General features: G+C 50.5%; 2 protein-coding genes across 2 annotated transcripts; one reads left to right on the top strand and one right to left on the bottom strand.

Annotated features, from left to right (window-relative positions):
- The first annotated feature begins 12,804 nt into the window (after positions 1-12,804).
- SLC2A4 (solute carrier family 2 member 4) lies at positions 12,805-18,626 on the top strand. Its single transcript, XM_016222539.2, has 11 exons — positions 12,805-12,916; positions 14,248-14,364; positions 14,479-14,651; positions 14,741-14,865; positions 14,975-15,090; positions 15,182-15,344; positions 15,431-15,618; positions 15,788-15,892; positions 16,004-16,105; positions 16,675-16,878; positions 17,319-18,626. The coding sequence occupies exons 1-11, from the start codon at positions 12,884-12,886 to the stop codon at positions 17,520-17,522; spliced, it is 1,530 nt and encodes a 509-aa protein (XP_016078025.1). The 5' UTR covers positions 12,805-12,883; the 3' UTR covers positions 17,523-18,626.
- A 208-nt stretch (positions 18,627-18,834) lies between these two features.
- Positions 18,835-25,001, bottom strand: YBX2 (Y-box binding protein 2). The gene is made up of 9 exons (XM_087825908.1): positions 24,719-25,001; positions 24,033-24,096; positions 22,668-22,701; positions 21,756-21,845; positions 20,663-20,947; positions 20,374-20,477; positions 19,840-20,017; positions 19,323-19,406; positions 18,835-19,214 (listed from the first exon to the last, which is right to left on the bottom strand). The coding sequence occupies exons 1-8, from the start codon at positions 24,999-25,001 to the stop codon at positions 19,356-19,358; spliced, it is 1,089 nt and encodes a 362-aa protein (XP_087682034.1). The 3' UTR covers positions 18,835-19,214; positions 19,323-19,355.
- Positions 25,002-25,245: the final 244 nt, after the last annotated feature.

The following is a 25,245-nucleotide window of genomic DNA, read 5'->3' as shown; positions in this document are numbered from 1 at the left end:
CAGGACTCTCACCTCGGCAGCCGAGTTGGAGTCGCCCCCAGAGCCGCCGCCCCAGCCCACGCCCGCCCCTCCGCTGCCCGCTGCCCCCCTACCCTGCCCGCCACCAGGCACCCGGCTTGCAGGCGCGACCGCCCGTCTTCTTGGTCCCCTCCATTCAAACCCCGGACGCGACTTAGTGCCTGGGCCCTCCCAGCTGTCACTATCCCCTCCCGCATCAAGGGTCCTTGTAGCAGAAGGAAGAAACCCCTGAAACCAGAAGCCAGCAGAGGATGGGAAACAGGGTAAGGTCTCCATTACAGCCTTGGGCACATCCCTTGTTGCCGCCCTTGAAGCCTATCCACACTTGTCCCTCACTTTCCGTCTTCTCCCCTCCCCCAGCCACACACACATTTCTTTCATTCTGAGTTTGGACCAGCCTCTTGGTCATTGGTGTGCGCTCTCCCTTCCTCTCTGTCCTTCCTGACATGGGGCTCTAACGTGACCTTTGGTTCAGCCCTCCGACTCCCACCCTCAGGTTTCTTCTCTCACTCTCCCCAAACTATTTCCCCCATCCTTCCTCTGGGTGTCTCTTTCCCACATCCCACGTCCTCTCGGCGCCCCCTCACCGTTCATCATCTCCCCCTTCCTGCCTTCTCCGCTTCCTATTTCACTCCCCTCTCTTTTGGTCTACCTTTGTACCCCACCTATCTCCAGCCCTCCAACATCACCAATTAGTTTTTCTTTGCATCTTCCTGCCCAGTTTCCTCCCAATCTTCCTCCCCTCCCGTCTTGTTGCACCTCTCAGGCTCGCACGCCTTTTTAACTCTGTCTCTCTTATTTCATTTTTCTCTCCTTTTCTCCCCTCAACTCATGAATTTCCCATTTTTGTTCCTCCTTCTCAAACATTTCTCCTACTTGCATTCAATAAACATATTAAAGAGCCCCTCATATCAAGCCAATTAACCTGTTTTTCTATAAAATGCAGACTTTAATGAACTCGTTTTTATTCATTTTTTCCCTACTTTTTCGTTAATGGTTTTTTTTTAAAGGTGCTTTTCAGCTCTAAAATTTCATATTTCTCAATACTTAAGTATATACAACTTCTCTCCAAGCTCACTGCCACCACCTCAGGCCAAGCCACCATCACCTGTTGCCTGGTCACTGCAACTGCCTCCAAACCAATCTCCCTGCTTCCCTGCTTGTCCTTCTAAAATCCAGTCTCTGGAAGAGATGTTAAAAACAACAACAAAAACAAAACAAAACAAAAAATCTTGTCACTTCCTGTTGAAAATCCTTAATACCTTCCAATGGCACTCTTACTCCTATTGTTCCACTGGATTTGGCAAATGCCATACCAGACTCTGCCTCAGCCACACTGGTGTCTTTCTGTCCTTGAAACATACTTCCCACCAAATTGCCTTTGCACACTCTGTTCTCTGTGCCTGGATGTTCTCCATTCACCCCCACCCACCTTCTTCTACCCAGCTAGCCAACTAATCCTTCAGCTATAAGCTCAAATATCACGTCTGCGATGAAGCCCGGCCTGACTACCCCACCCCGGACTGAGTCAGATCACCTGCTGACTGCTGTCACCGCTACTTACACTTTACTTTCAAAGCTCTTATCATAGTCTGAAACCATTTACTTTATGTGGCTATTTATTCAGTGTCAGTCTCCCAACTGTACTAAATTCCAAGAGGGCAGAGATGTATCTGGGGTTTATCATCAATAAATATTTGAGGACTAAGTGAATAAATTTGAAAACTAACAATATTTTCATCCCCTGTTCAGCGAATCCCTTCTGAGTGCCTGTATAATGTACCAGGCACCATGTTTGGCACTGAGGCTACAGTTGTAAACAAGACAGATAAGGGCACTGTACTCATGTAACTTGGACTCTAGAGAGAGGAAGCAGACAATAAAGACATAAACAAAATGGTAGATGTTTTGAAGGCAATAAAACAGGTTAGTGTGATGAGACTGGGTCCATTCCAGAGTGAGGTTAGGGAGACCTTTCTAGGAAGTGAGAATAAACGATCCAGCCATGAAAAAAGCATGTTATAGCCGGAGGTAACAGCAGATGCTAAGACCCTTCGAGACTTGTAGTACTGACTTAAAGCAGGATCTCTTAACCCCACACTATTGACATTTGGGGCTAGACAATTCTTTGATATGGGTGACGGTCCTGTGCATAGGATACTTAGCATCCTTAACTTTTAGTGATTAGATGCCAGTAGAACCTCCCCCTGAACTCCAGTGTGACAATTAAAAAAAAAGGGTGCAAGGAGCAAGTAGACTGATGGTTAGAATTAACCAAGGTTGGTTGCTAAAAAGAGAGAGAAGGGATTTTTAAGGTACTTGCATGAGAGTGTTTTATGTGTTAGATCATTGATATAAATTGGGTAAGAAGGAGAGTAAACATTAAAAAGGGTTGGTGAAGTGGAGGGGGTCAGTTGCGGGGGGAAATGGTATACCTGAATACTCTCAACAATAAAGATAAATTTAAAAAGTAAAAAAAAAAAAAAAGGGTTGGTGAATGGCACAAAAACTGATAGGATCAATGATTGAGAGATCTCTATGAAGTGAAGGGAATATATGAGTAAATACATAAGTAAATGAACTGGAAGGGTAGGAGGTGATCATCAGAGGTGGGGGGCTCAAGTTCAATAAATTGGAGGAGGTTGTTTTTGGAGATGACAAAGCCTAGGGATGGGCTAAAGAAAAGAAATCATTGGAGATGAGACTGAGGGCTGAGAGGCTACAATGAGATGGCGTGCCCTCGTGGATTTTGGAGTCAACAACAGTGACGATAGGGACATACGTGTAAAGAGGAAGATGATGATCCAGGTGCTCAAGTTATCAGTGAATGCGAGTGAATGAGCAGGCTGGGGGGCCCCAGCAGCAATCAGAGGCAGTGGGTGATACACTTGCAGACATGAACTTCAAAGGAGCAGAGGATTTAGAAGGATGAAGGAAGAATAATGGTCTAGAAACTACATCGGGGAGCAATACTACCAGCTCCAGACCCTGAGATATAAGAAATAAGACCAAAAATAAGCCTCTGTTAAGAGGGCTGCCAGGGAAGAGTGTCCTCCGAGAGAGCCAGGTTTCAGAAAGGTCTAGGAAAGGAGCATTCACAGAACAGGCTGGAAATATAAGGGTGATGGTAGATGAGTTCAAAGGTCATAGAGAGTCTGAAAGATCGAGTCTGGTTGGGGTGTTGGGTCAGATTAGGGGATCTACACCGCAGCATGGGGATGACAGGTGATATGATGAGGTAAGCGACCTGGTATGGGAACCTGGCTAATTTGTTTCTATAGGAAAGTGTGTTCTGAGTTCTGAAAAACTCATAAACTTTTGAAACTTGCAATATTATTTTAACAGTATGCATTATTACTCAAAAACTAATTATTATATTGATCACTGATTATGATTTTACTAGTTAGGCCAAGAAGTTATAGCCCCAAGGCAGATAAAATAGTACAAGCTCTAATTCCACCTTGTTTTATTTTGTTTTTGTTGTTGTTATTGTTGTTTTCAAAGAGAAATACCTACTTGTTGTTCCACTTACCCATGCATTCACTGGTTGACCCCCAGATGTGGGCTATCAGGACCGCATTCTAACCAGCTGAGCTACGCGGCCAAGGCTAACTCCACCTCATTTAGAAATTGTCTTGGCTGGGTGGCTCAGTGCACCAAAAGGTTGCGGGCTTGATCCCTGTTCGGGGCACGTTTGGGAGGCAACTGATCAATGTTTGTCTCACATCATTCTCTCTCTCTCCCTTCTTCTGTCTCTAAAATCAATTTGAAAAAATGCCCCGGCTGGTGTGGCTCAGTTGGTGGAGCTTAGTCCCATGAACCTAAAGGTCGCCGGTTTGATTCCCAGTCGGGGCACATAGCCGGGTTGCGGGCTCGATCCCCAGTAGGCGAGCTGCAGGAGGCAGACTATGGATGTTTCTTTGTCACGCTGATCTCTCTCTCTCTCCCCCTCTCCCTTCCTCTCTCTCTAACATCAATAAAAACATATTTAAAACAAGAAATTCCTCAGATGAGGATAAAAAAAAGAATCAACCAATGAATGTATAAATAAGTGGAACAAAAAATCAATGTCTCTCTCTCTCTCCCTTCCTTCCTCTCAATGAAGAAATTTATTTATTATATATTTTTTTAATCCTCACCCAAGGATATTTTTCCATTGCTTTGCAGAGAGAGTGGGAGGGGGAGAGAGAGAGAATCATGAGTGTGAGAGAGACACATTGACTGGTGGCCTCCTGCGCGTGCCCCTTGCTGGGGATGGAGCCTGCCACCAGGTAGGTGCCCTTGGCTGGAATCGAACCTGGGGCTTTTCTGTCCACAGGCCGATGCTCTAACCACTGAGCAAGCTGGTTAGGGCTTAATGAAGACATTTTAGACTCATCTCTTTTACGATGGGGAAAAAGAAACAGATGTTCACTGTTACCCCTTGTATTTGACAAAGTCCTGAAGGTCATGGTCAATACTACAAGGAAGTAAAATACATAAGTAGTGCAAAGATTGAAAGGGGCAACACAAAACTGATTTATGGATGATATAATCATCTACTTGGAAAATCAAACAGAATCAACAGACTATTAGAACCAACAAGGATGTTCAGCAAGGTTGCTGTATACAAGATTAACCTACCAAAAATAAATCATTAGTGTTTTACTAATTACTAATTACTAATTAGTGTTATTACTAGTTAGTAATAACTAATTAGAAAATGTAATAAAAAATAATATTTAATTTGCATCAGTGACAAAATTATAGAGCATCTAGGAATTAACCAAGTATTCGTAAGACCTCAGTGGAAAAAAACTTTTATTTCAAATAAGGGACAAAGAAGATGACCTGAATAAATAAATAGTTCATTACAAAGATATCAGTTGTCCCTAGAGAAATTTATTATTTGATATATTACCAAAAGAAGATCTTGATAAGTTTACCCCCAAATTTGTATGGTAAAATAAAAGACCACAGATGATAAGTTGATATTGAAAAGGAAGAGTAGCAAGAGGAGTCTTGCCCTTCCAGAGATTTAAACTTGCTACAAAACATGGTGAAAACAGGAACTTGTAGTATGAGTTGTAGTTGTAATAACAGTGCTGTATTAGTACAAGAACGGACAGCTACACCAATAAAGCAGAATATGAGCTCAGAGACAGACACTTTTATATATCAGAATTTAATATGTGGTAAATATGGCTCAATAAGAGAAAAATAAATTGGATCTCTAACACCCCAAACAAGGATGTACTCCAGATGATTAAAATGACCTAAATGTGAAAAGTAAAACTAAGCCTTGGTGGGGTAGCTCAGTTGATTAGAGCATCCTCCAGATACGCCAAGGTTGTGGGTTCCATCCCTGGTCAGGGCACGTACAAGAATCAGCCAATGAGTGCATAAGTAAGTGGAACAACAAACCCATGTTTCTCTCTCTCTTCTCTCTCTCAAATCAATCAGTAAAATATTTTTTAAAAGTAAAACCGTACTATACTGCTGGTGGGAATGCAGACTAGTGAAGTCACTGTGGAAAACAGCATGGAGTTTCCTCAAAAAATTAAAAATGGAAGTGTCATTTGACCTAGCAATTCCATTTCTGGGAATATATCCTAAGAAACCCGAAACACCAATCAGAAAGAATATATGCACCCCTATGTTCATAGCAGCTCAGTTTACAATAACTAAGATCTGGAAGCCGCCCAAGTGCCCATCAGTAGATGAGTGGACAAAAAAGCTGTGGGACATTTACACCATGGAATACTACGCAGCTGGAAAAAAGAAGGATCACTTATCCTTTGGGACAGCCTGGAGGGAACTGGAGGGTATTATGTTAAGTGAAATAAGCCAGTCAGAGAAAGGCAAGTATCACATGATCTCACTCATATGTGGAATCTAATGAACAAAATAAACTGATGAACAAAATAGATCCAGAGACATAGAAGCATGGAGCAGACTGAGGGATCTCAGAGGGAAGATGGGGGTGGGGGAGTGGGTGGGGAGAGATTAACCAAAGAACTTATATGCACAACCTAGGGACACAGACAATAGTGTGGGGATGGCCTGGGGAGGTGGATGTGGAGTGGAGGGGTTCAATGGGGGGAAAAAGGGGGACATCTGTGATATTTTCAACAATAAGGATAAATTTAATAATAAATAAATAAATAAATAAATGCTTCAAGCTATGACTAATCAGACAGAACTTCAGTAAAATATCAACTTTCACCCACTGAACTAACAAATATTAGAAATCCAACCCAATTCTCATGTATTTGATTAAAATCTGATATAGTCCACTTTGAATTATAAAAGACTGACCAACTTAAAATATTGCCATTTGTGACAACATAGGTAGAAACTGAGCGTATCATGCTAAGTGAAATAAGTCAGATGGAAAAGAACAAGAACCGTATGGTTTCACTCATATGTGGGATATAAAACAAAAAGCAACAAATACAAACAAACAAATTCATAGGTGCAGACAACAGAATGGTGATTATCAGAGGGAAAAGGGGGTGGGGGAACTAAGAGGGAAAGGGGGTCAGGTAATATGGTGAGAGGGGAGACTAGGCTTCGGGTGGTAAACACACAATGGAGTATACAGATGTATTATAAGTACACCTGAAATTTATATAATGTCATTACCCAATGTTACCCCAATACATTTAATTAAATATTATAATTTAAAAAAAGAATGACCGTGTTAAGTGTTGGTGAGGGCATAGAGGGATTAGAACTCTCACATACTGCTGATGGGAATGTAAAATGCTACAACCACTTTGGAAAGCAGTTTGACAGTTTCATAAAAGGTGACACATACACCTATCATATAATCCAGCCATTCTACTCCTAGGTATTTCCCCAGAGAAATGAAAACACATGTCCATGCAAAGACACTTGTACATAAATGTTTCTAGCAGCTTTATTTGTAGTAGCCTAACACTGGAAATAACCCAAATGTCCATCCACAGGTGAACGGATAATCAGACTGATTACTCTTGATGATCAAATCAATAATATTCAGCAATAAAAAGGAATGAACTACTGATACACAGAACAACATAGATGAAGCTCAAAATAAGTGTTAAGTGAAAAAAGCCAGACAAAAAGTGTACATTCTGTATGACCCATTTATATAAAATTCTAGAAAATGCAAACTCGTCTATAGCAACAGAAAGCAGATTAGTGGTTACCTAGGGGATGGGGAAATGGCTGAAGGGAAGGATTACAAAGAGGTGCAAGGAAATTTTGGGGGATAATGGATATGATTATTATCTTGATTATTTGTACAGTTTCACAGGTGTATACATATGTCAAAACTTAAACTGTACACTTTAAATATGTGCACTTTATTTATGGCAATTTTGCCTCAATAAAGCTATTTTAAAAAAACAGAAACAGCCCTGGCCAGTGTGGCTTAGTTGGTTGGAGCGTGGTCTCATATATCAAAAGGCTGTGGGTTTGATTCCTGGTCTGGGCCCATTTGGAGGTCAGCTCATCGATCTTCTCTCTCTCCATCTCTCTCCCCCTTTACCTCTCTCTAAAATCAATAAGCATATCCTCAGGTGAGGATTTTAAAAACACACAGAAATGGAGATCTGGCCAGATAGCTTGGTTAGTTAGTGTCTTCCCAAAAAGCCAAGGTTGCAGGTTTAATCTCTGGTCAGGGCACATACAAGAGTCAACCAGTGAGTGCAAGGCGAAGTGGAACAACAACTCCATGTTTCTCTCTCTCTCTCTCTCAAATAATAATAATTAAAAAACAAACAAAAAAACCTTATTCAGTTTAATCTATTCTAAGCGCTGTATGAGTATTGCATTTTTCACCTTCACGAAAACTCTAAGATGTAGATACTATTATTATCTCCCTTCTCATTTTACAGATGAGGTAAATAAGGCACAAAGAGCTTAGGTAACTTTCCCAAGGGCACAAAGTTAGTAAGGATCAGAGCTGGGACTCAAACTCAGGCTGTTTGGGCCCCAGAGTCCATACTCTTAACTATGCAGCCTCCGGATGGATTGTGACTGAGAGGGTGTGGTGGCAGGAGAGCCCTTCCACACTGCTGATGGAAGCTGAGACTGGGACAGTCATTCTTAACAACAAGCTGGTAGTACTTAGTCATATTAGGTATAAGTATACCCTATGACTCAGCAATTCCACTTGCGGAGATAGATATAAATAAAGACATAGACACATAGGCAGAGGCAGAGATATATCTTCCAAAGAAGTTCTCATAGGAGTTCATAATGAACCTCGTATGAAAATGTTTATTGCCACATTATTTGTGTAGTTGGGAACTGAAAGTGACATGGGTGCTCATCAATGGAATTATAAAATGTGGTGTGGCTAATACACTGCATTTTAATAATCACAGAACATGAGTTTTTAAAACAGTGCTTACTGAAAATAAGATCAGAATGAAAGATATAACAAGATGCTATTTATATAAATTTAAAATGTTTGCACACAAAACAATTCATATTTTGCAGGAGTACAATTTTTAAAATGAGCATTAGCCCAGCCGGGCGTGGCTCAGCAGTTGAGCGTCAACCTGGGGTCCAGGCGACGGGGGTTCGATTCCCGGTCAGGGCACATGCCCGGGTTACGGGCTTGATCAATGACTCTCTCATCATTGATGTTTCTATCTCTCTCTCTCCCTCTCCTTTCCTTTCTCTAAAATCAATAAAGATATATTAAAAAAATTAAAAATGAGCATTAAAGGAGTTGTAATGGTTGCCTTTGGAGGAAGGACAAACAAGAAATGGGTGCTCAGTGATTGAGCCCCGACCCATGAACCATGCCTGGGTTGTGGGCTTGATCCCCAATAGGGGGTGTGCAGGAGGCAGCCGATCAATGACAATCTTTCATTATTGATGTTTCTCTCTCTCTCCTTCTCCCTCTTTCTGAAATCAATAAAAAACATATTTAAAAAACTGTTTAAAAAGAAAAGTATATAACTAGAAGAGAATAGTTTTCAACATAAAAATATAATAAGGCATAGATCAATGAAACAATGTACCAAAAACTGTGTCATTAATTCAGTCCTCCACACCTGAGACCCTAATACACAGACAAAATGCAGTGAAAGGACAAAGGGAGGAAATAGCACTACTGGAGCTCAGGAGTCAAGGTTTCCCTCCAGAAGCTGGAAGCAGAGAGGGCCTGTAAGAGTAGGAACTGGGGGCGGGGTGATGTGTGAAGGAGTGTGCTGGCATCCTCCAGGCCGCCAGTCTCCTGCCTACCATGGGCTGAACCCAGCCAGAAAGCAGTGAACATGGGCCCTTGGAAAACAAAACCCTGAAGGATTTAACTCCCCATGATATAGGGCAGAGTTTAGGAAGGGCTGCAATTGGTTCTGAAATCACATGGGCCAAGGATAACTATGCAGAATCAACAGACACACACACACACACACACACACACACACACACGAGCTCCAATTCAAAGTTCCCACTGTGTCATATGTCTCTCTCTCTCTCCTTCACTTTCAATCCTCTATCAGTCGACATCTTTCCTCCACCTTCCATGCCTTTTTTTCTCTTTCCCAACTCTCTCCTTCTTTCTTTCTTTTTTTAATCCTCACAGGAGGATATGTTTTTATTAATTTGAGAGAGAGAGGAGGGGGGAGAGAGAGAGAGAGATCGATCGATCTGTTGCTTCCTGTATGACTGGGGATTGAACCACCAACCTAGGTATGTGCCCTGACCGGGAGTCGAACCCACAACATTTGGTGCATGGGACAATGCTCCAACCAACTGAGCTACCAGGCCAGGGCTCCTTATTTCTTGTTTGTCTCCTCTTCTCCTTCCCCATCACTTCTCCACATTCTTTAAACTACTCGGTCTCCTGTATCTAGCTCTAGCTTGCTTTCCTTAATCCTGCTTTCCCTGGGGTTTCAACCCCTAGACTGGTCCCTGAGAAGCATCAGAAACAAAGCGTCTGGACGAGAGCAGGAGTGCGCCTTCACCAGAGGGGTTAGAACAGACCCCAGGGTGCTGCACCCTAGTCCTGCACTTCACCTACGCTGACTTTTCATCAGTCCCCAACCTGTGCCGCCCTCATATTCCCTTCTTTCCTCTTGGCACCTTTCTCTGCTTTCCCCCCTCCCTCCTTTCCTCCGCGTGGCGCTCAGCATCCCTGGTTCTTTTGTCTTCCAGATCAGCCCTCTCCGCTTCCAACTACTGCTTCTTCTCCTTTCTGCTCAGAAATTATTGGTTCTCCTTAATGTTCAGACTTTAGTTCTTCAGATAGGTGGGGCCATTTATCAAAGGGTTCTCACCTTTGTGGTTGCTCCCCAAACTGTGTTCTTGGCCATCAGGAGCAGACCCTCATTTCATTCATTCAACAAATATTTATTGAGTGCCTGCTCCTAGGCTGGGTGCTGGGGATATACAGGTAGACAAAGTGATCTTCTGCCCTCAAGATTAAAGTACAGAGAAGAAATGATAACAATATACTATATTGGGGACACATGGCTTTCTGGAGGAAAGCCAAGGCAGGTTTCATGGGGGTGTGTGTGAGCGTTTTTTGAAGAATGAGTAGGAGTCCTGCTGTATTCCAGACTGAGGGATTATTAATATGACAAAGACACCAAGGAATGAAACACCACTGTGTGTTCTGGGCACAGGAAGTAGTTAGGTATTCAGTGGAGTCAGATGGATAGGAGGAGACAGGAGAGGAGAGGAGGGAGGTTTAGTTCACTCTGAAAAGGGGTTTGAACTTGACAGTGGTGGCAACAAAGAGCCAATGACTTTTAGGGCTGGAGTGATAAGGTTGAACTTTTTCTTTTTTTTTAACCCTCACCCGAGGATATTTTTTCCATTGCTTTTCAGAGAGTGGAAGGGAGGGAGAGAGAGAGAGAGAGGAACATCAACGTGAGAGACACATCCGTTGGTTGCCTCCTGCATATACCCCGACTGGAGCCAGCAACTGAGGTACAGGCCCTTGGAGTGGAACCTGGAACCTTTGAGTCGGAGGACTGATGCTCTAACCACTGAGCAAACTGGCTAGGGTGAGGTTGAACTTGTTTTATTTTTTTATTTTTGTTTAAAATATTACAGATGTCCCTTTTTCTCCTCAACGACCCATTCCACCCTTTCCCAACCCCCTCCCCAGGCCCTCTCCCACCATCGTCCGTGTCCTTGGGTTGTGCATATGTGCGTATAAATGCTTTGGTTACTCCTCCCCCCTCCCCCCACCAGCCCTCCTCCCTCCCTCTGACATTCCTCAGTCTGATCCTTGCTTCCATGTCATTGAACCTATCTGTTCATCAGTTTATTAAGGCTGAACTTTTTGTGTTACACTCTGCCCTCCGTGTAAGGGAAAGGGGGAGGAGTACCAGTCGGGGTGCTGGCGATCTGGACCAAACTGGCAGCAGCGCAGGTAACGAAAATCATATGACGGTGAGTTTAGGAGGTACCAACACCAGCGTTGGTAACTAACTGGATAAAGGGGGCTGCAGGAGAGGAGATATTAATTATGACTTCCAAGCTTCTGATAGGAGTGGCACGGTGGCTATGGAGACCATTTTCTGGGATGAGAAAGTTAGGAGGAGCAGGTTTGGACTCCCCCAGGCGGTAGCTGAACATTCAGATCTGAAGCTCCAGAAAGAGGCCTGAGTTGGATGCAGCAGCAGAAGCCTTAGAGCGGAAGGGCGGCCAGGGACCCTGCGCCAGAGACGACCTGGCGCGATCCGTCAGCGGGTCCTCGCTCCCCCTGCAGGTGGCACTGCAGCCCCGCGCTTCCGAGCCCCGTCTCCGAGGCCGCGCGCTCTGCGTTCCCCCTGCCACTTTTCTCTGGACAAGCCCACTCCAGGTCGAGTCCTCCACCCAGGGCCGGCTCTAGCTGGGGATTCAAACCAGGCACGGCCTCCGGAGAGCGTGTCCAAATTGTTCACGCGACCAGCACATGCGTGGGGACTCAGGGACCTCAGGGCCGGTGGCGTGGTTGCTGTGACCACCTGTCCCTCGGGCTGTCTTAGGGAATCAACGTGGGGAACTGGGGGGGGGGGGGGCGAGGGGAAGGGCCAGATAGGCTGTGCCCGGAGCCGGGATGAACAGAAGGAGGACCACCCGACCCTTTAGGAACGGAATTCCCTGTCCTCCACGGCCACCCCAGCGTGGGAAACGTGTCGTGGACCCTTTAAGGCTCCATCTCCCTGCCCTCCCCGGCCCGGGACAAGCTGGGACACCCGGGACCTGACATTTGGCTTCTCCCAACGTGGGAGCTAAAAATAACCACCGTGAGTTACTTTAGGCCATTGCTCCTGCGCACCCCGCGCGCGCGCTCGCGCGGTGTCTCAGGCCGCCCGGGTCCCCTCCCGGGCGAGTACACCTGGCCGGTTCCCGCCTCTCCAACCCCGCGGGCCCAACTCGCGGCGCAAGTCGCCTCTTGAGCCCCAAAACCTTAGCTGGTGGGAGGAGTCTTCACGCGAGGGGTCGGGGCCTTCTGCGCTCCCAGAAGTAATTTTTCTCAAACCTAAAGGGAACCCAGGGGCGTGTCTCGCCGGGCACCGTGTGGGGTGTGGCCTGGCTGACCAACCCGCTATCAGGTGCCAAGCTCTAAACCCCGGGTTTAGGGAGGGGCGTGGCCTTCTGGGGTGTGCGGGCTCCTGGCCAATGGGTGTTGTGAAGGGCGTGGCCCGTGGGGGCTGCGGGGGCTCCTCGGGTCTTTTCCTTGTGGCCCAGCTCGGCCAGATCCCCCGGAGCCCTGCCGCTCTCGAGCTCCCTGGCTGGCGGCTGTGGGTCCCGCTGGGTCCACCCTCCTCACTTCAAGCCGGGACCCTCGTCGCCCCCGCGCCCTCTGCCCGCCAGGCTGGGCCGAAGACCCCCAGTCGCCTCCCTGTCTTTAACTCGCAGCTCCTTTGCCTCCAGCTCCTAAGACAAGATGCCGTCGGGCTTCCAACAGATCGGCTCAGAAGTAGGGTTCAGCATGAGGCGGTGGGATGGGGGCGCGGGTCTCGCTTTTCTCGGGCTGGGGTCGCAGCTGGGGTCAGCTGAGGGGCGGTCCCTGCGCAGGCGCAGGGGGTGGGGGTGGGAGACTGGCTATTTATACTCGTCTGGACAACCCGTGACTGTCGGATTCCAGTCCCTCCTGGAGGCTGAGGGAGTCTGGGGGACCGCTCGGGGCCACGGGCCACAGCTGGATTTTGTGAGAACAGGGCTCGCCCCCTTCTCTAGTTCTCCGTGAATTGCGCCAGAATCAGTGACACTCTGCCCTCGATCTAGCTTGAGAAAGCAGATCCAGGCGGGTCTTGAACTCCAGGAGGAGCTTCTCTTGCGGCTCCCGGGCAGTTTTTCTAGGACCCGAGGCCCTGTGTTGCCCCCCCCCCCCCCCGCTCCTGGTGGTTCTCCAGAACGCTGAACTTTCCCTTGGCCCCACGGTTGGTGGAGGGGCAGAGAGGAGTGGCAGCCGCCCCCCACCCCCCTCCACCCCCCAGCTCAGGTTTCTGCTTGGAGACAGTCTGTGCCGCCAGTGAGCGGTCACCACCGCCACCGCCCCTCACACCACTTTCCCGCCCCCATCCTCTGGGCTTGGCCCTTCCGGGCCGAAGCTAGGCATGGCCCCCTGCCCTTCCTCGGGGCTTAGAGGGGGAGGGGAGACCGGGGCGGAGATAGAGCAGGCCACCACAAGGGCCATCGGCAGGGAGGAATGACCGCGATGCCCTTTTTGGAATTGCTCTTCTTGAGCCTGTTGGGGGCCTTCAGGAGCCTGCTGAAAGAACCCCCAGAAGGGAGGCAAGAGGACAGAGGCTGATGATGATAATGCACTGTTAGTTTATAAAACCAGCACTGTCCAGGATATGGTTAACATTTTATTTTGATTATCACACTTTCATTGACAGGTAGGCAAAGCAAGCAACATCCCCCCTTTCTCTCCTAATCTAGAGGAAAGCTATGTTCAGAGTGGGGAAATGACTTGCCCAAGGTCATGCTAATCTGAACTCAACTCTCTTAAGGCCAAGCCTGTCCCAAGGTCACAGAGGAATTGTGAGGCTTAGGTCTTCAAACATTTCTCTGCCGGCTGGACTCAAACATTCAGTTTCTCCTCCATGCCCATACTGTGGGATTCTTCCTGCTCCTGTTTACACAGATCCCGCAAGTCCTAATATGGCCCAGTTTCCCTCACCCAACATGTTGGATGGAACCCAGTAACATAAGGCTCTGGCTGGGCACAGGCCCAGGTCCCTGAAGAAGGAAAGAAACCATATTTTCATGTGACATGCCTCCTCTCTACTTCTGCCTGCCCAGGAAGGGGAACCTCCTCAGCAGCGAGTCACTGGGACCCTGGTCCTTGCAGTATTCTCTGCTGTGCTTGGCTCCTTGCAGTTTGGCTACAACATTGGGGTCATCAATGCCCCACAGAAGGTAAGAGTCCTGAGGCTTGCAGAGTGGGGGTGCCCAAACAAGGAAGGGAGGGGACAGCAGGGATGAGCAGAGAGGGAAGGGTCTGCAGGAACTCACTCCTGTCTGTCTCCCCAGGTGATTGAACAGAGCTACAATGAGACATGGCTGGGGAGGCAGGGACCTGGGGGACCTGGCTCCATCCCCCCAGGCACCCTCACCACCCTCTGGGCTCTCTCCGTGGCCATCTTTTCTGTGGGCGGCATGGTCTCCTCCTTCCTCATTGGCGTCATCTCTCAGTGGCTGGGAAGGTACGGGGCTGAAGGACAAGGGTAGGGAACAGGAAGGGAGCCATAGTACAGGCACCCTAACTCTCACAGCCCCACTCTCTGCCTGCCAGGAAGAGGGCAATGCTGGTCAACAACGCCCTGGCAGTGCTGGGGGGCACCCTCATGGGCCTGGCCAACGCTGCTGCCTCCTATGAGATGCTCATCCTTGGACGGTTCCTCATTGGTGCCTACTCAGGTACCCACAGGCGCCATGGCCCTGCCCAGTGCCCTGCTCTCCTTCACTATCCCTGGGTGGCGGGAAGGAGTGGGCAGCTGCCTCAGCCTCTCTTCTTCACTCTGTCCAGGGCTGACATCAGGGCTGGTGCCCATGTATGTGGGGGAGATCGCCCCCACTCACCTGCGGGGCGCCTTGGGGACACTCAACCAACTGGCTATCGTCATTGGCATTCTGATTGCCCAGGTGATTGGGCCTGGCCTCATGCGGGGATAGGGAGGGGTTTGCGGAGGGGCTCTGGGGAACAGGCTGAATGGCCTGCCATCCTCTCCCGCAGGTGCTGGGCTTGGAGTCCATGCTGGGCACTGCCACACTCTGGCCACTACTCCTGGGCATCACAGTGCTGCCTGCCCTCCTGCAGCTGGTCCTGCTGCCCTTCTGCCCCGAAAGCCCCCGCTACCTCTACATCATTCGGAACCTGGAGGGACCCGCCAAAAGGAGTGAGCTTCCACCCCATCTTGCTAGTGTCTGTCCCCTTCTCAGACCCTCTCCTTGTCCTCTCAGTCCTGACCCTCCTCATCTCCAGGTCTGAAGCGCCTGACAGGCTGGGCGGATGTGTCTGGAGCGCTGGCTGAGCTGAAGGAGGAGAAGCGGAAGCTGGAGCGCGAAAGGCCACTGTCCCTGCTGCAGCTCCTGGGGAGCCGTACCCACCGGCAGCCCCTAATCATTGCCATTGTGTTGCAGCTGAGCCAGCAGCTCTCAGGCATCAATGCCGTATGTATGCAGCAGCCTCCAGGAAGGGCAGGGTTAGGGAACAGCCCAAGCAGAGGGGAGGAGAGAAAAAGCCCCCTTCCCTTAAAAGTCAGGGTCAGTCCAGCTTGATGTGGCTGCAGGGAAGGAAGGGACATCCCTGCCATCCCCTTTTTCTCTCCCCCACTTCTAGGTTTTCTATTATTCAACCAGCATTTTTGAGTCGGCGGGGGTAGGGCAGCCAGCGTATGCCACCATAGGAGCTGGTGTGGTCAACACAGTCTTCACCTTGATCTCGGTAACTACTGGCCCCTGGAATGGTCACATCCCTTAGTTGTCTCCACCCACCCAATCCCTCTCACTCCCCATAACCTGAAGCCAACCTGCCAAGCCCTGATTCTCTCTGCAGGTGCTCTTGGTGGAGCGGGCTGGGCGCCGGACACTCCATCTTCTGGGCCTGGCAGGAATGTGTGGCTGTGCCATCTTGATGACTGTGGCTCTGCTTCTGCTGGTGAGGTCGGGAGAGTGGGAAAGAGACCAGTGGCCCAAACCCATGGGGACTGCCCCAACAGGCTCTGTGTCCAGCCAGGGCCACTCCTCGGCATATGTGTCTTTGATCCTGGAGGCAGCTTGTATGCCAGGACCACGGTCTGTGCTCCTGAGGGAACTAGGTTGCACTTCCTCCCACTCTGGGAGAAAGCTGTAGCACAATTCTGGCAGCCCAGAGGGTGAGCCACTGTCCAACCTTGGAAACAATAATTCCTGAGGACCCAGCTTTAGAACCAATGGGGAATTGATCATCTTCCCCCCCCATCTTTTTTTCCTTGTTTTTTCTGTTTTTGAGAATTGATCATCTTAATAGCTGAGAGTCCATAACACTCCCTCTACCTTGAATTGGCATAGGGCCACCAGCTGAATGTCAGTGTTTAGAAGTGCTCAAGGGCCTGTTTTAACCTAGGGTGGCAGATCCCTTTCTCTGTGAGCTGCTGGGAGGGGCTGATTTTAGTTTTCTGGGTTGAGGGCAAAAGAAGATCCAGAAAGACCCGACCTGAATTCCCACCCTCCATGCCTTGTCCGCAGGAGCGAGTTCCAGCCATGAGCTATGTCTCCATCGTGGCCATCTTCGGCTTTGTGGCATTCTTTGAGATTGGCCCTGGCCCCATCCCCTGGTTCATTGTGGCTGAGCTCTTCAGCCAGGGACCCCGCCCAGCAGCCGTGACTGTGGCTAGCTTCTCCAACTGGTCGTGCAACTTCCTCATTGGCATGGGTTTCCAATATGTTGCGGTAGGTGGCCTGCTCCTGTCCCATCTCCCACAACCATAGGCCAGAGTGGGGGCAACTCACAGCTAGCCCATTGACTTTCCAGTCAGGCACTCCCCCAGCTCCACCAGGATCAAAGGAAAGACGGGAGCTGAAATAGGTCACATAGCAATAGAGGTGTCTTCAAAACAAACTAGTGGCATAACTTTAGACTAGGAATAAAATTATAAACATATTAATACTCTTGAGTGCAATGACACAGGATGGTAAGAGGGTGAAAAACTATAGGAGAGTTGGGGTTCAGAGGGTCCTAACTTCTCATTCCTGACTATTCCCATTGCCCTGCAAAGGAGCCACCTGCTATCTGCAGTATCCCAGCTCCCTATGGAGACTTTAGTTCATAGCTTGCCTGAGACTGCCCTTTCCCTCCCCTCTGTCAACACCTCTTTCTCTGCCTGTCCCAGGATGCTATGGGTCCCTACGTCTTCCTTCTGTTTGCGGTCCTCCTGCTCGGCTTCTTCATCTTCACCTTCTTAAAAGTGCCTGAAACCCGAGGCCGGACGTTTGACCAGATCTCAGCTGCCTTCCATCGGACACCCTCTCTTTTAGAGCAGGAGGTGAAACCCAGCACAGAACTTGAGTACTTAGGGCCAGATGAGAATGACTGAGGGACCAGGCAGGGGTGGGAGAGCCAGTTCTCTCTGTCCCCAGAGACCCCCTCCTTTCCTCTGTGGCACTTTAACCCTCTCTTCCCCATCACATCCAGGGTGGAGAAAGCCCCTGCAGCCTGGTGGAATTGGGAAGCTGGAGGGAGAGGTGGTCTTAGCACCCCCTCATTCCCCTCGTGTGACTTTCTTGGATTATTTATGTGTTGTGGTTAGGCTGTGGCCATCGAGGTGGGCCATTCTCCCCTCTTGTCCCTCTCCTCCTTCCTCCATAGTTCACCCCTTTCCACCTCAGCTCCAGAATACTTTTGCCCCTCTGCTAGAGAAGAGGGATTGGAGGAGAGACTCTAGGACTGAGTTTAGTGGGGGTGAACTGAAGTACAGAGCAGGAGTGGACAAGAGAAATCCAGTTTCCTACCACCTTGGACTCCTCCCACTCTGGCACTTTCTCTGAATTCTTGTCACATAGACTCTGGGTGAAGAGGGCTTTGTCTTGATCCATCCAAGGCAAAGGATGAACCCTCCCAAAGTCTGACCTCACCTCTCTCACTAAAGGCTCAGTCCTCTTGCTCAACCTTCCAGGGTGAGAGGGAACACCTGCCCATATGTGAGAGGAAGGGATAACAAGCTCCTGCCTCTAAACTTAAGGCTCTGGGCCCTACTTTGACTGCCCCTGGGACCCCAGCTCTTTCCTCCTCTCCCATTGTGGAAGGGTGTTGTACCCACAGACTTTTGACCAACTAAAGGAAAGAGATTTGAAAGGCTGCCTATAAACACTAGGCTGGGAGGAATCTTCAGATATTTTTATACATGTTTGAAAAAGAAGGGGTCGCAAGAAGAAACCAAAAGTCTGTTGTACTAAATGTAAATATATAGATACGTATATAAAGTCACTGTATGAGACAAGTGTCCTGTCGTGGAGGCACTCAAGGATGGGCTCAGACAGGGACGGACCACAGCTTCCCTCCCCACTCTTCCTCTCTATCCTGCCTCAGCTCCAGGCAGAAGATTCCTCTGGATGCTGTCACTCATGCCCCCACTTATATTTCTAGTCATAGCTTTTATTAATAGTAAATGCTAATAAGGTGTAGCTGCAAGTGCCAGACTGTTCTCAGCACTTTACAAAACACTCATTCTGCAAGGAAAACATTATCCCCATTTTACAGATGGCAAAAGTGACTTTCACAGGGATGAAAGCACTTGTTCAGAGCTCCACAGCTAGAAACATGGGAACAACAATTCGTGACCAGGCTGCTCCCCACCTTTACCAGCCAGTTACCAGCAATTCTAACAGAAAAGAGGCAGAGACCAAGACGACAAGAAAGCCTGTTTTTGTTTTTACTGGAGGCTCAGGTGGCACATGACAGTTCATAAAATGGCTTCAGAGGTAGAGGGTAGAGGGGAAACAAAAAATAAACTGGGGTGGGAAAGAAAAACAACCAGGAGGAGGTAAGAGCTGGCTGGTTCCTTCTCAGCCTGATTTAGGGTGGGAGTTGATGCCTCGAACAAAAAGGATGGATCCCTTCCTTCAACCCTTGGTAGGGGAGAGAGAAAAAAAAAGCAAAAGGCTGTTGCTTTGGCCCTCCTGAGTCTCATGGAAAAGGGGGAAAAGCCAGTGTTTTGATGTCATGAATATGGGAAAGGGGGGAGGGGTGCTGGGTAGGGTGCAGGTCAGTTGGAAAACCTGGCAGATACCTAAGAGAGAAGAAGAAATGGACAAGTCATGGCTAGTAACTTATCAGGACCCAGTCCCCCGCCCTCTTGGCTTCCCACCCTGGGCCCTCTCCTAGAGCAGCCACTCACCAGATGGTAGTTCTGGGTGTCCTCGAGTTGGAATCACTCCAGTATGGTGGTGGTGGGGTCCCCACTGTTGATGGGGGCTGAGGTCTAGAAAGAACAAGCGTGGTCAGTTGGGACCTTCTTGTCCTTTAGGGCCCTCCAACTTCAATCTTCTCCCACCTTTTCTCTTCCCATTCCCATAGCCCCTTCCCACTCCTCCCCCAATTCACATCCACAGCTGGTGCTGTGACTCCAAGCAGAGCTGAAAAGGGAGCCTGCAGGGGCTGACACGGGCTAGACTGCCTCTCCTGGGGTTTCCTGGCGGGCGGGGGTGCGTGCCAGCGGTGGACCCAGTAGTATGGCTCTGATGTTAGGCTGAATGAAGGGGTAGTGTGGGGTGGGGACAGGGCCAGGAGATACGGGAACAGAAGGATAGAGTGACATGGGAAGGGGAAAGGATAAAAAGGGGAGGGGGAGAAGGGAATGGGGGAAGAGAGAAGAAAGTTGGCTCCACGGTAGATGGACAGTCCAAGGTCCTCACCTCCTGGGCTGTGGGTTGCCTGGGTCCAGGGGGCTGCTGCCGTCGCCGCTGGAAGTAGGGGCGGTTTCGTGGGCGCTGGGGCTCAGGCCGGGAACCATCAGTGGGACCTTGGCTGGGCTTGGTCTTGCCATCCCCACCTTCTGTGGTAGGCTGCTGGGGTGGCCTGGGGCGGAAAGGCCTGGGGAGAGAAGTAGGGACCCTGAAGAGCATAGGGATTCCAATGCAGACTGCCTCCCTCCCTCCCAGGACTCCACCTAGAGAGATGGACCAGCCAGCTTCCCCATCCCCATCTCCACCCCAGGAGCCAGGCTTTTAGCCCCACGGGCTGTTTCCCGAGGGTACCTATGTATCAATCTCTAGGCTACCCAAATCCCCACCTCCCCACCTCCCCACCCCAAACCACTAGCTTCAGGCTTGTCTGAGAACTTAGCTCTTCCCCTTCCCATCCTTCCAACCCCCCTTATGCGCCTACACCCACCACCCTCATCCAATACTGGACAGTGAAGGGGAAGATAGGGCCCTGGAAAATCTTACCTTCGGTATCTGGGCCGGAATCTGGGTGGGGGGACCCGCTCATCTCCCTGCTGTTGGTCCCCCTCCAATGGGGCTGTCTCTTTAGGTTCTACCCCATCAGTGCCCTGGGAAGATACACAGGCCCTGGTGAGCTGGAGCAACAACAGCTGCCTAGGACCCTGGTGTCCACAGCTCTTCCCAACCCTGGGTTCTACTTCCTCTGGTGACTCTGTGCTCTCTCTCTCTCTACCAACTCCCACTCTTTTCCCAGGACTTGGGAAGCGAGTTCCACATTCCCAGTTCCCCTCACCTCTATAGGCTGCTGCTGGTTGGGGGGCCTTGGGCCTCGCACAAAGCGACGTCGGTAGAAGAAGGGTGGTGGGCGCCGTCGTCTGGGCCTCTGCCCAGGGTCTTCAACTCGTTCCCCTTCGATGCCTGGTTCTGTCCCACCTGATGGAGCCTCTGCCACCATGGGTGGTGGGGCAGCTGGGCGAGGCCGGGGAATAAATCGGCGGAACCTACGTCGATTGGGGGCATAGCGGCTACCCTTCACTGGCACCCCCCCAGGCCCAGTTACATTAGCAGCTTCTGCACCCTGGAAAAGAGGTGGGGAGAACTTGCTCCAACAACAAATGCACAACATTCCCAAAATGCTTGAATCATTAGTCTTCCCCTTCTTCCAGCTAAATCTCCTCTCCAGATTTCTTCAGCCCCTCTAACTTCCTTCCACCTTGCCCAGCAGAGCAATGGCATCTTTGGACCCTTCTAGGAAGGGCCACCTCTGCAACTTGTCCCTTTTTTTAAAAAAAATATATCTTTATTGATTTCAGAGAGGAAGGGAGAGAGAGCAAGAGAGATAGAAACATCAGTGATGAGAGAGTCATTGATCAGCTGCCTCCTGCACACCCCCTCCTGGGGATTGAGCCCGCAACCCGGGCATGTGCCCTGACTGGAATCAAACCACGATCGCCTGGATCATAGGTCGATGGTCAACCACTGAGCCACGCTGGCCAGGCATGCAGCTTGCCCTTCTGAAATAACTGCTACTGAACCCTCTTGAGTTTAAGACTGGCAGTAGGGGGGTGTAGAAGCAGAAAGGTCTGGCAGCAACTGTCCATCTTACTAGAGGGCTGACTCTGAGAGCCTGGGACAGGACCCCATGTGAAGAACAGACATAGAAGTGCTTGAACTACAAAGAAACCCAGATGTTAATTACTGAGTGATAGCAGGGATTTGTTCTTCAGGATGTCCCTTAAAGCAGCCAAAGTGTTAAAGACGACAAAGTCTGCATGAGAACACAGTCTGGGCTAATGCGCCAGAGGAGGAGCTGGCCAAGGAGGGGCAAAGCCTGGGATGACATCTAGGCCATCCTCCCACTCTATATCCCACCACAGCCCCCAAACCTTCTCTCCTTCCACGACATCAAACTCCACAGTCTCCCCATCTCCAACGCTGCGCAGGAACTTCCTGGGGTTGTTTCTTTTAATAGCTGTCTGGTTAGGGGAAAGGCCATGAGAAAGGTGAGGACTAGAGTTTCTCACTCCTGCTGGGCCCACCACCCCATTTTATTCTTTTCACCATTTTACTTGTGGGGTGGGGCTGGTGGGTGAAGCAAGGAGAAGGTAGAGTTTAGTAGGGGAAAAGCCATAAACTAGGGGCCTCAGGAACAATTGTGCAGTTACCACTGTCCCCAGGACACACTCCCTCCTCCTTTACCCCTCAGGGATTTCAAAAAGGGAGGCAAGAAACATGAACTCAGAATCAAAACAAAAAGCAGAGTGTCTTAAGCTGCAGAGTGGGTAAAATGTACTGTGCTTCTTACCTCAATCCCACTGAGAGTTCTTTCCACCAAAGCAGTGGTTCTCAAACCATGGCATGCATCAGAATCATCTGGAGAGCTTGTTAAAACAGATTGCCGGCCTCTCCCCCAAGTCTGATTGATTCAAGTAGGTCTGGGGTGGCGCCTGAGAATTTGGATGTCAGGTGATGCTGCTGGTGCAGGGGCCACACTTTGAGAACCACTAGCCTGTGCCCTTTCCCACTGAACATCGCCTGTGGTGTTAACAGGTCCCAGTAGGTACTGAGCATGCCATGCTCAGAGGGCAGCACATACATTTCTGACAGACAACCCAACACAAGTGGGGCCAATGGCAGTTAATTCAGGCACCTGATGCAGATAGGGAGGGAAACTATCTCCTGGTGGGCATGCTGTTGTAAGGTAAAAGCTGGAGGAGATGATGTGTGCTAAGTATTATGGCAAAAGCTTTCAAAGAGAGGCCAGTTTCTTCCCCTCAGAAAGCCAACCTAGCTCTTACCTGGTGAACAAAGACATCCTCCTTGGTGTCATTCCTGCAGAACAGGATGGGTTGTTAGGAGGTGGCTTTGGTGAGGTGCTCACCTCCCCTGAGGACTCCCTAGCTGTCCTTTCCTAAATCAGTAGGCCCATCCTCTCCAGCCTTCCATGGCTGCTTGGAGGTAGACAGGGCCCCAAGAAGCAGGAATGAAGAGAAGTATACTTAAAACCTCAGTGGAAACCTGGGCTTCATGAAGAAAGGGTGGACGGGGAGGCAGATTGACTTTGCAGGAGCTGTGCACTCCACCCTCTGCCGCTTAGAACCTGGTAGTGCTGGGTGTAACTGTCCCTGGCCAACAACCCCCATCACGGTTGCAAAATTCCATTCCTGTCTCCTTCCCCCTACGTTCAAGGAGCAAGAAAGTGAGGACAGGAGGAGAGGTACAGAACAAGCTTGAGATGTGGACAGTGTGTCAAGAACTTGCTCTAAGCAGCCTCCAAACTTTATTCTCAGCTTTGACCAGGAGTTGAGCCCCAAGGTCAGGCCTCCTTTCAACACACCAAGGGACCAGGGGTGAGAGAGAATATCGGATCACCCTCTATTACTGCTTGCCTGTTACCGGTTTATCCTAGCACCTCAATGAGGGGAGGGGAGAGGTTTTCCTTCAGAACCTCCCAGGAGTCCTCAGTTTTCAGAATTAGAGAAGAGCCCTCCCCTAGAACAAATATTCTAGCTGTAAAGCACTTGGATCTGCACAAAGGTCAGCCTGCTAAGAGGGAACTAGCGCCTCCCAGGAGGGCTGGGCTGGGCAGGGTGCCCAGGCTGGGGAAGGGCCCACAGGGGGAGGCCTGGCTTTACTCAGAATCTGCCACTAGGGCCCCTCCCAGTGCCGGGAGGGCGTGAGGCTGCCAAAGAAGAAAAGCGGCAGCTTCTGGCTGGGCTGGCTCCTTCCCCAACCCCCACCAACCTCAGTCCTGTCAGGTGGGGTTCAAATGAGCCAACAACTCTGTAAAGAAGATGAGTTGTGAGAGTGCTATGTGCGCTACTGGAAACAGGAAAATGAGTGAGGCCTGGAGCCCTGGGGCGCAGAGAGCAGGTACATTCTGCCCCAAAGGTGAGGCAAACTAAGCCAGAAGGTGAGACAAGCTGGGAAGGTCAGAGCCAGGTTTGCCAACTTCCTAGATCATTAACCCTCTGCTGCCCTTGAAGATGAGGAGCTTCATCTCGCCCACATTTGTGTTACGATTAAAGACTTTCAATCAGCGTCAGCTGGACATTGCAACCATGTGCTTCGGCAGGGGTAGAGATGAGGTGGGGAAGGTGTCCAGTCCCACAGGCCAGTTTGGAAGACACCCATTCCACCCCCTCCCTAGGTTCCTCAGATACCTGTTGATGAATCCGTAACCATTCCGGACGTTGAACCATTTGACAGTGCCCAGGACTTGTATTGCTGCCAGGCAGAGATGCAGTAGGGACAGTAAGATGGGGGAAGAGATGGGGCTGGACTCAGTTTTGAGACACTCCGAAATCTAACCTCCCTCCCTACTACTTAGTAAGCTTAACTTCAAGTGGGAGCCCACACAGTGAGGCTCAGGCTTTCAAAACCCTTCCAATTCTAAGACATGTTCCTCGGAGCCTACAAATCCAGGCCCTTCACCTACAATCGTGTACTCACCTGGTCCAAAGTCCGGCCCTCAGGTCATACCTGGGGGCTTTTCTAGTCCTCTTAATGTAAGGTTCCCTAGTGCACCTGCTTCCCGGACTTAGAGGTTTACGGGGTGCTAACCTGAGTCAGCGAGGCCACGTCTTCCGCCCCGGGGGCGTGGCCAGGCCCTGAGGTTCGTTCTCCGCCCAGGGCCCTAGCTGGACCTGCTAACCGCGCTCTCCCGCCCAGGAAGGCAGGGTTTCCCACCGGGGAACCTCCTTGGGTCCGCCGCCCTAGCCCAGCTAGTCCTTTAGCCTTCGGGCCAGGCCCACCTTAGGCTTTCCAGACCCCGCTGGGCTCCACGATTCCCTTCACCCGGCCCGCCCGCCCCCTTAGAACCGCCCTGGCACGCGTCCTCCCCCCTCACCCAGCACCGGCTTGTCCGCCTGGCTCCGGGCTGAGGGCGCGGGGGTCCCCGAGGCCGCCGTCGCCGGGTTGCCAGGAGTGTGGGGGCCCAGCGCCGACGGGGGCCCAGCGGCTGGGCCTGAGGCGGCTCCGACCCCGCCGCCGCCCGCCCCGCCGGCTGCTTTCTGCGGCTCCCCCGCCGGCACCGGTACCGGTACCACCACCGCTACCACCCCTGCCGCCGTCGCGGGCACCGTCGCCACGGGGGCCGCTGACGCCACCGCTGCCGCCTCCGCCTCGCTCATCCCGCCGGGTCCAGTACCGGCCCCCGCCACCACCTCCTCCTCCTCCGCCACCACCGCCGCCGCCGCCCCGGCCCCTCCCCCCGGCTCGCGGATCCGCCACCCCGCTCGGTCCTCGAGCCCAGAGCCTCGCCCGCAAGCCTGCAGAGGGCCCTGGCCCCAGGCCAATCGCAGCCCGCAGCCACGGCGCGCGCGGACCCGCCTCCCGGCCTCAGGCCAATCCTAGCGGAGCAGCCCCGGGACCCGC

This window comes from Miniopterus natalensis, chromosome 17 (genome assembly GCF_054644295.1).
Source record: "Miniopterus natalensis isolate mMinNat1 chromosome 17, mMinNat1.hap1, whole genome shotgun sequence".
In the NCBI taxonomy this organism is placed as follows: domain Eukaryota; kingdom Metazoa; phylum Chordata; class Mammalia; order Chiroptera; family Miniopteridae; genus Miniopterus; species Miniopterus natalensis.
Note: the sequence above shows the minus strand (reverse complement) of the source record. Positions and strands in the feature narration are given on the sequence as shown.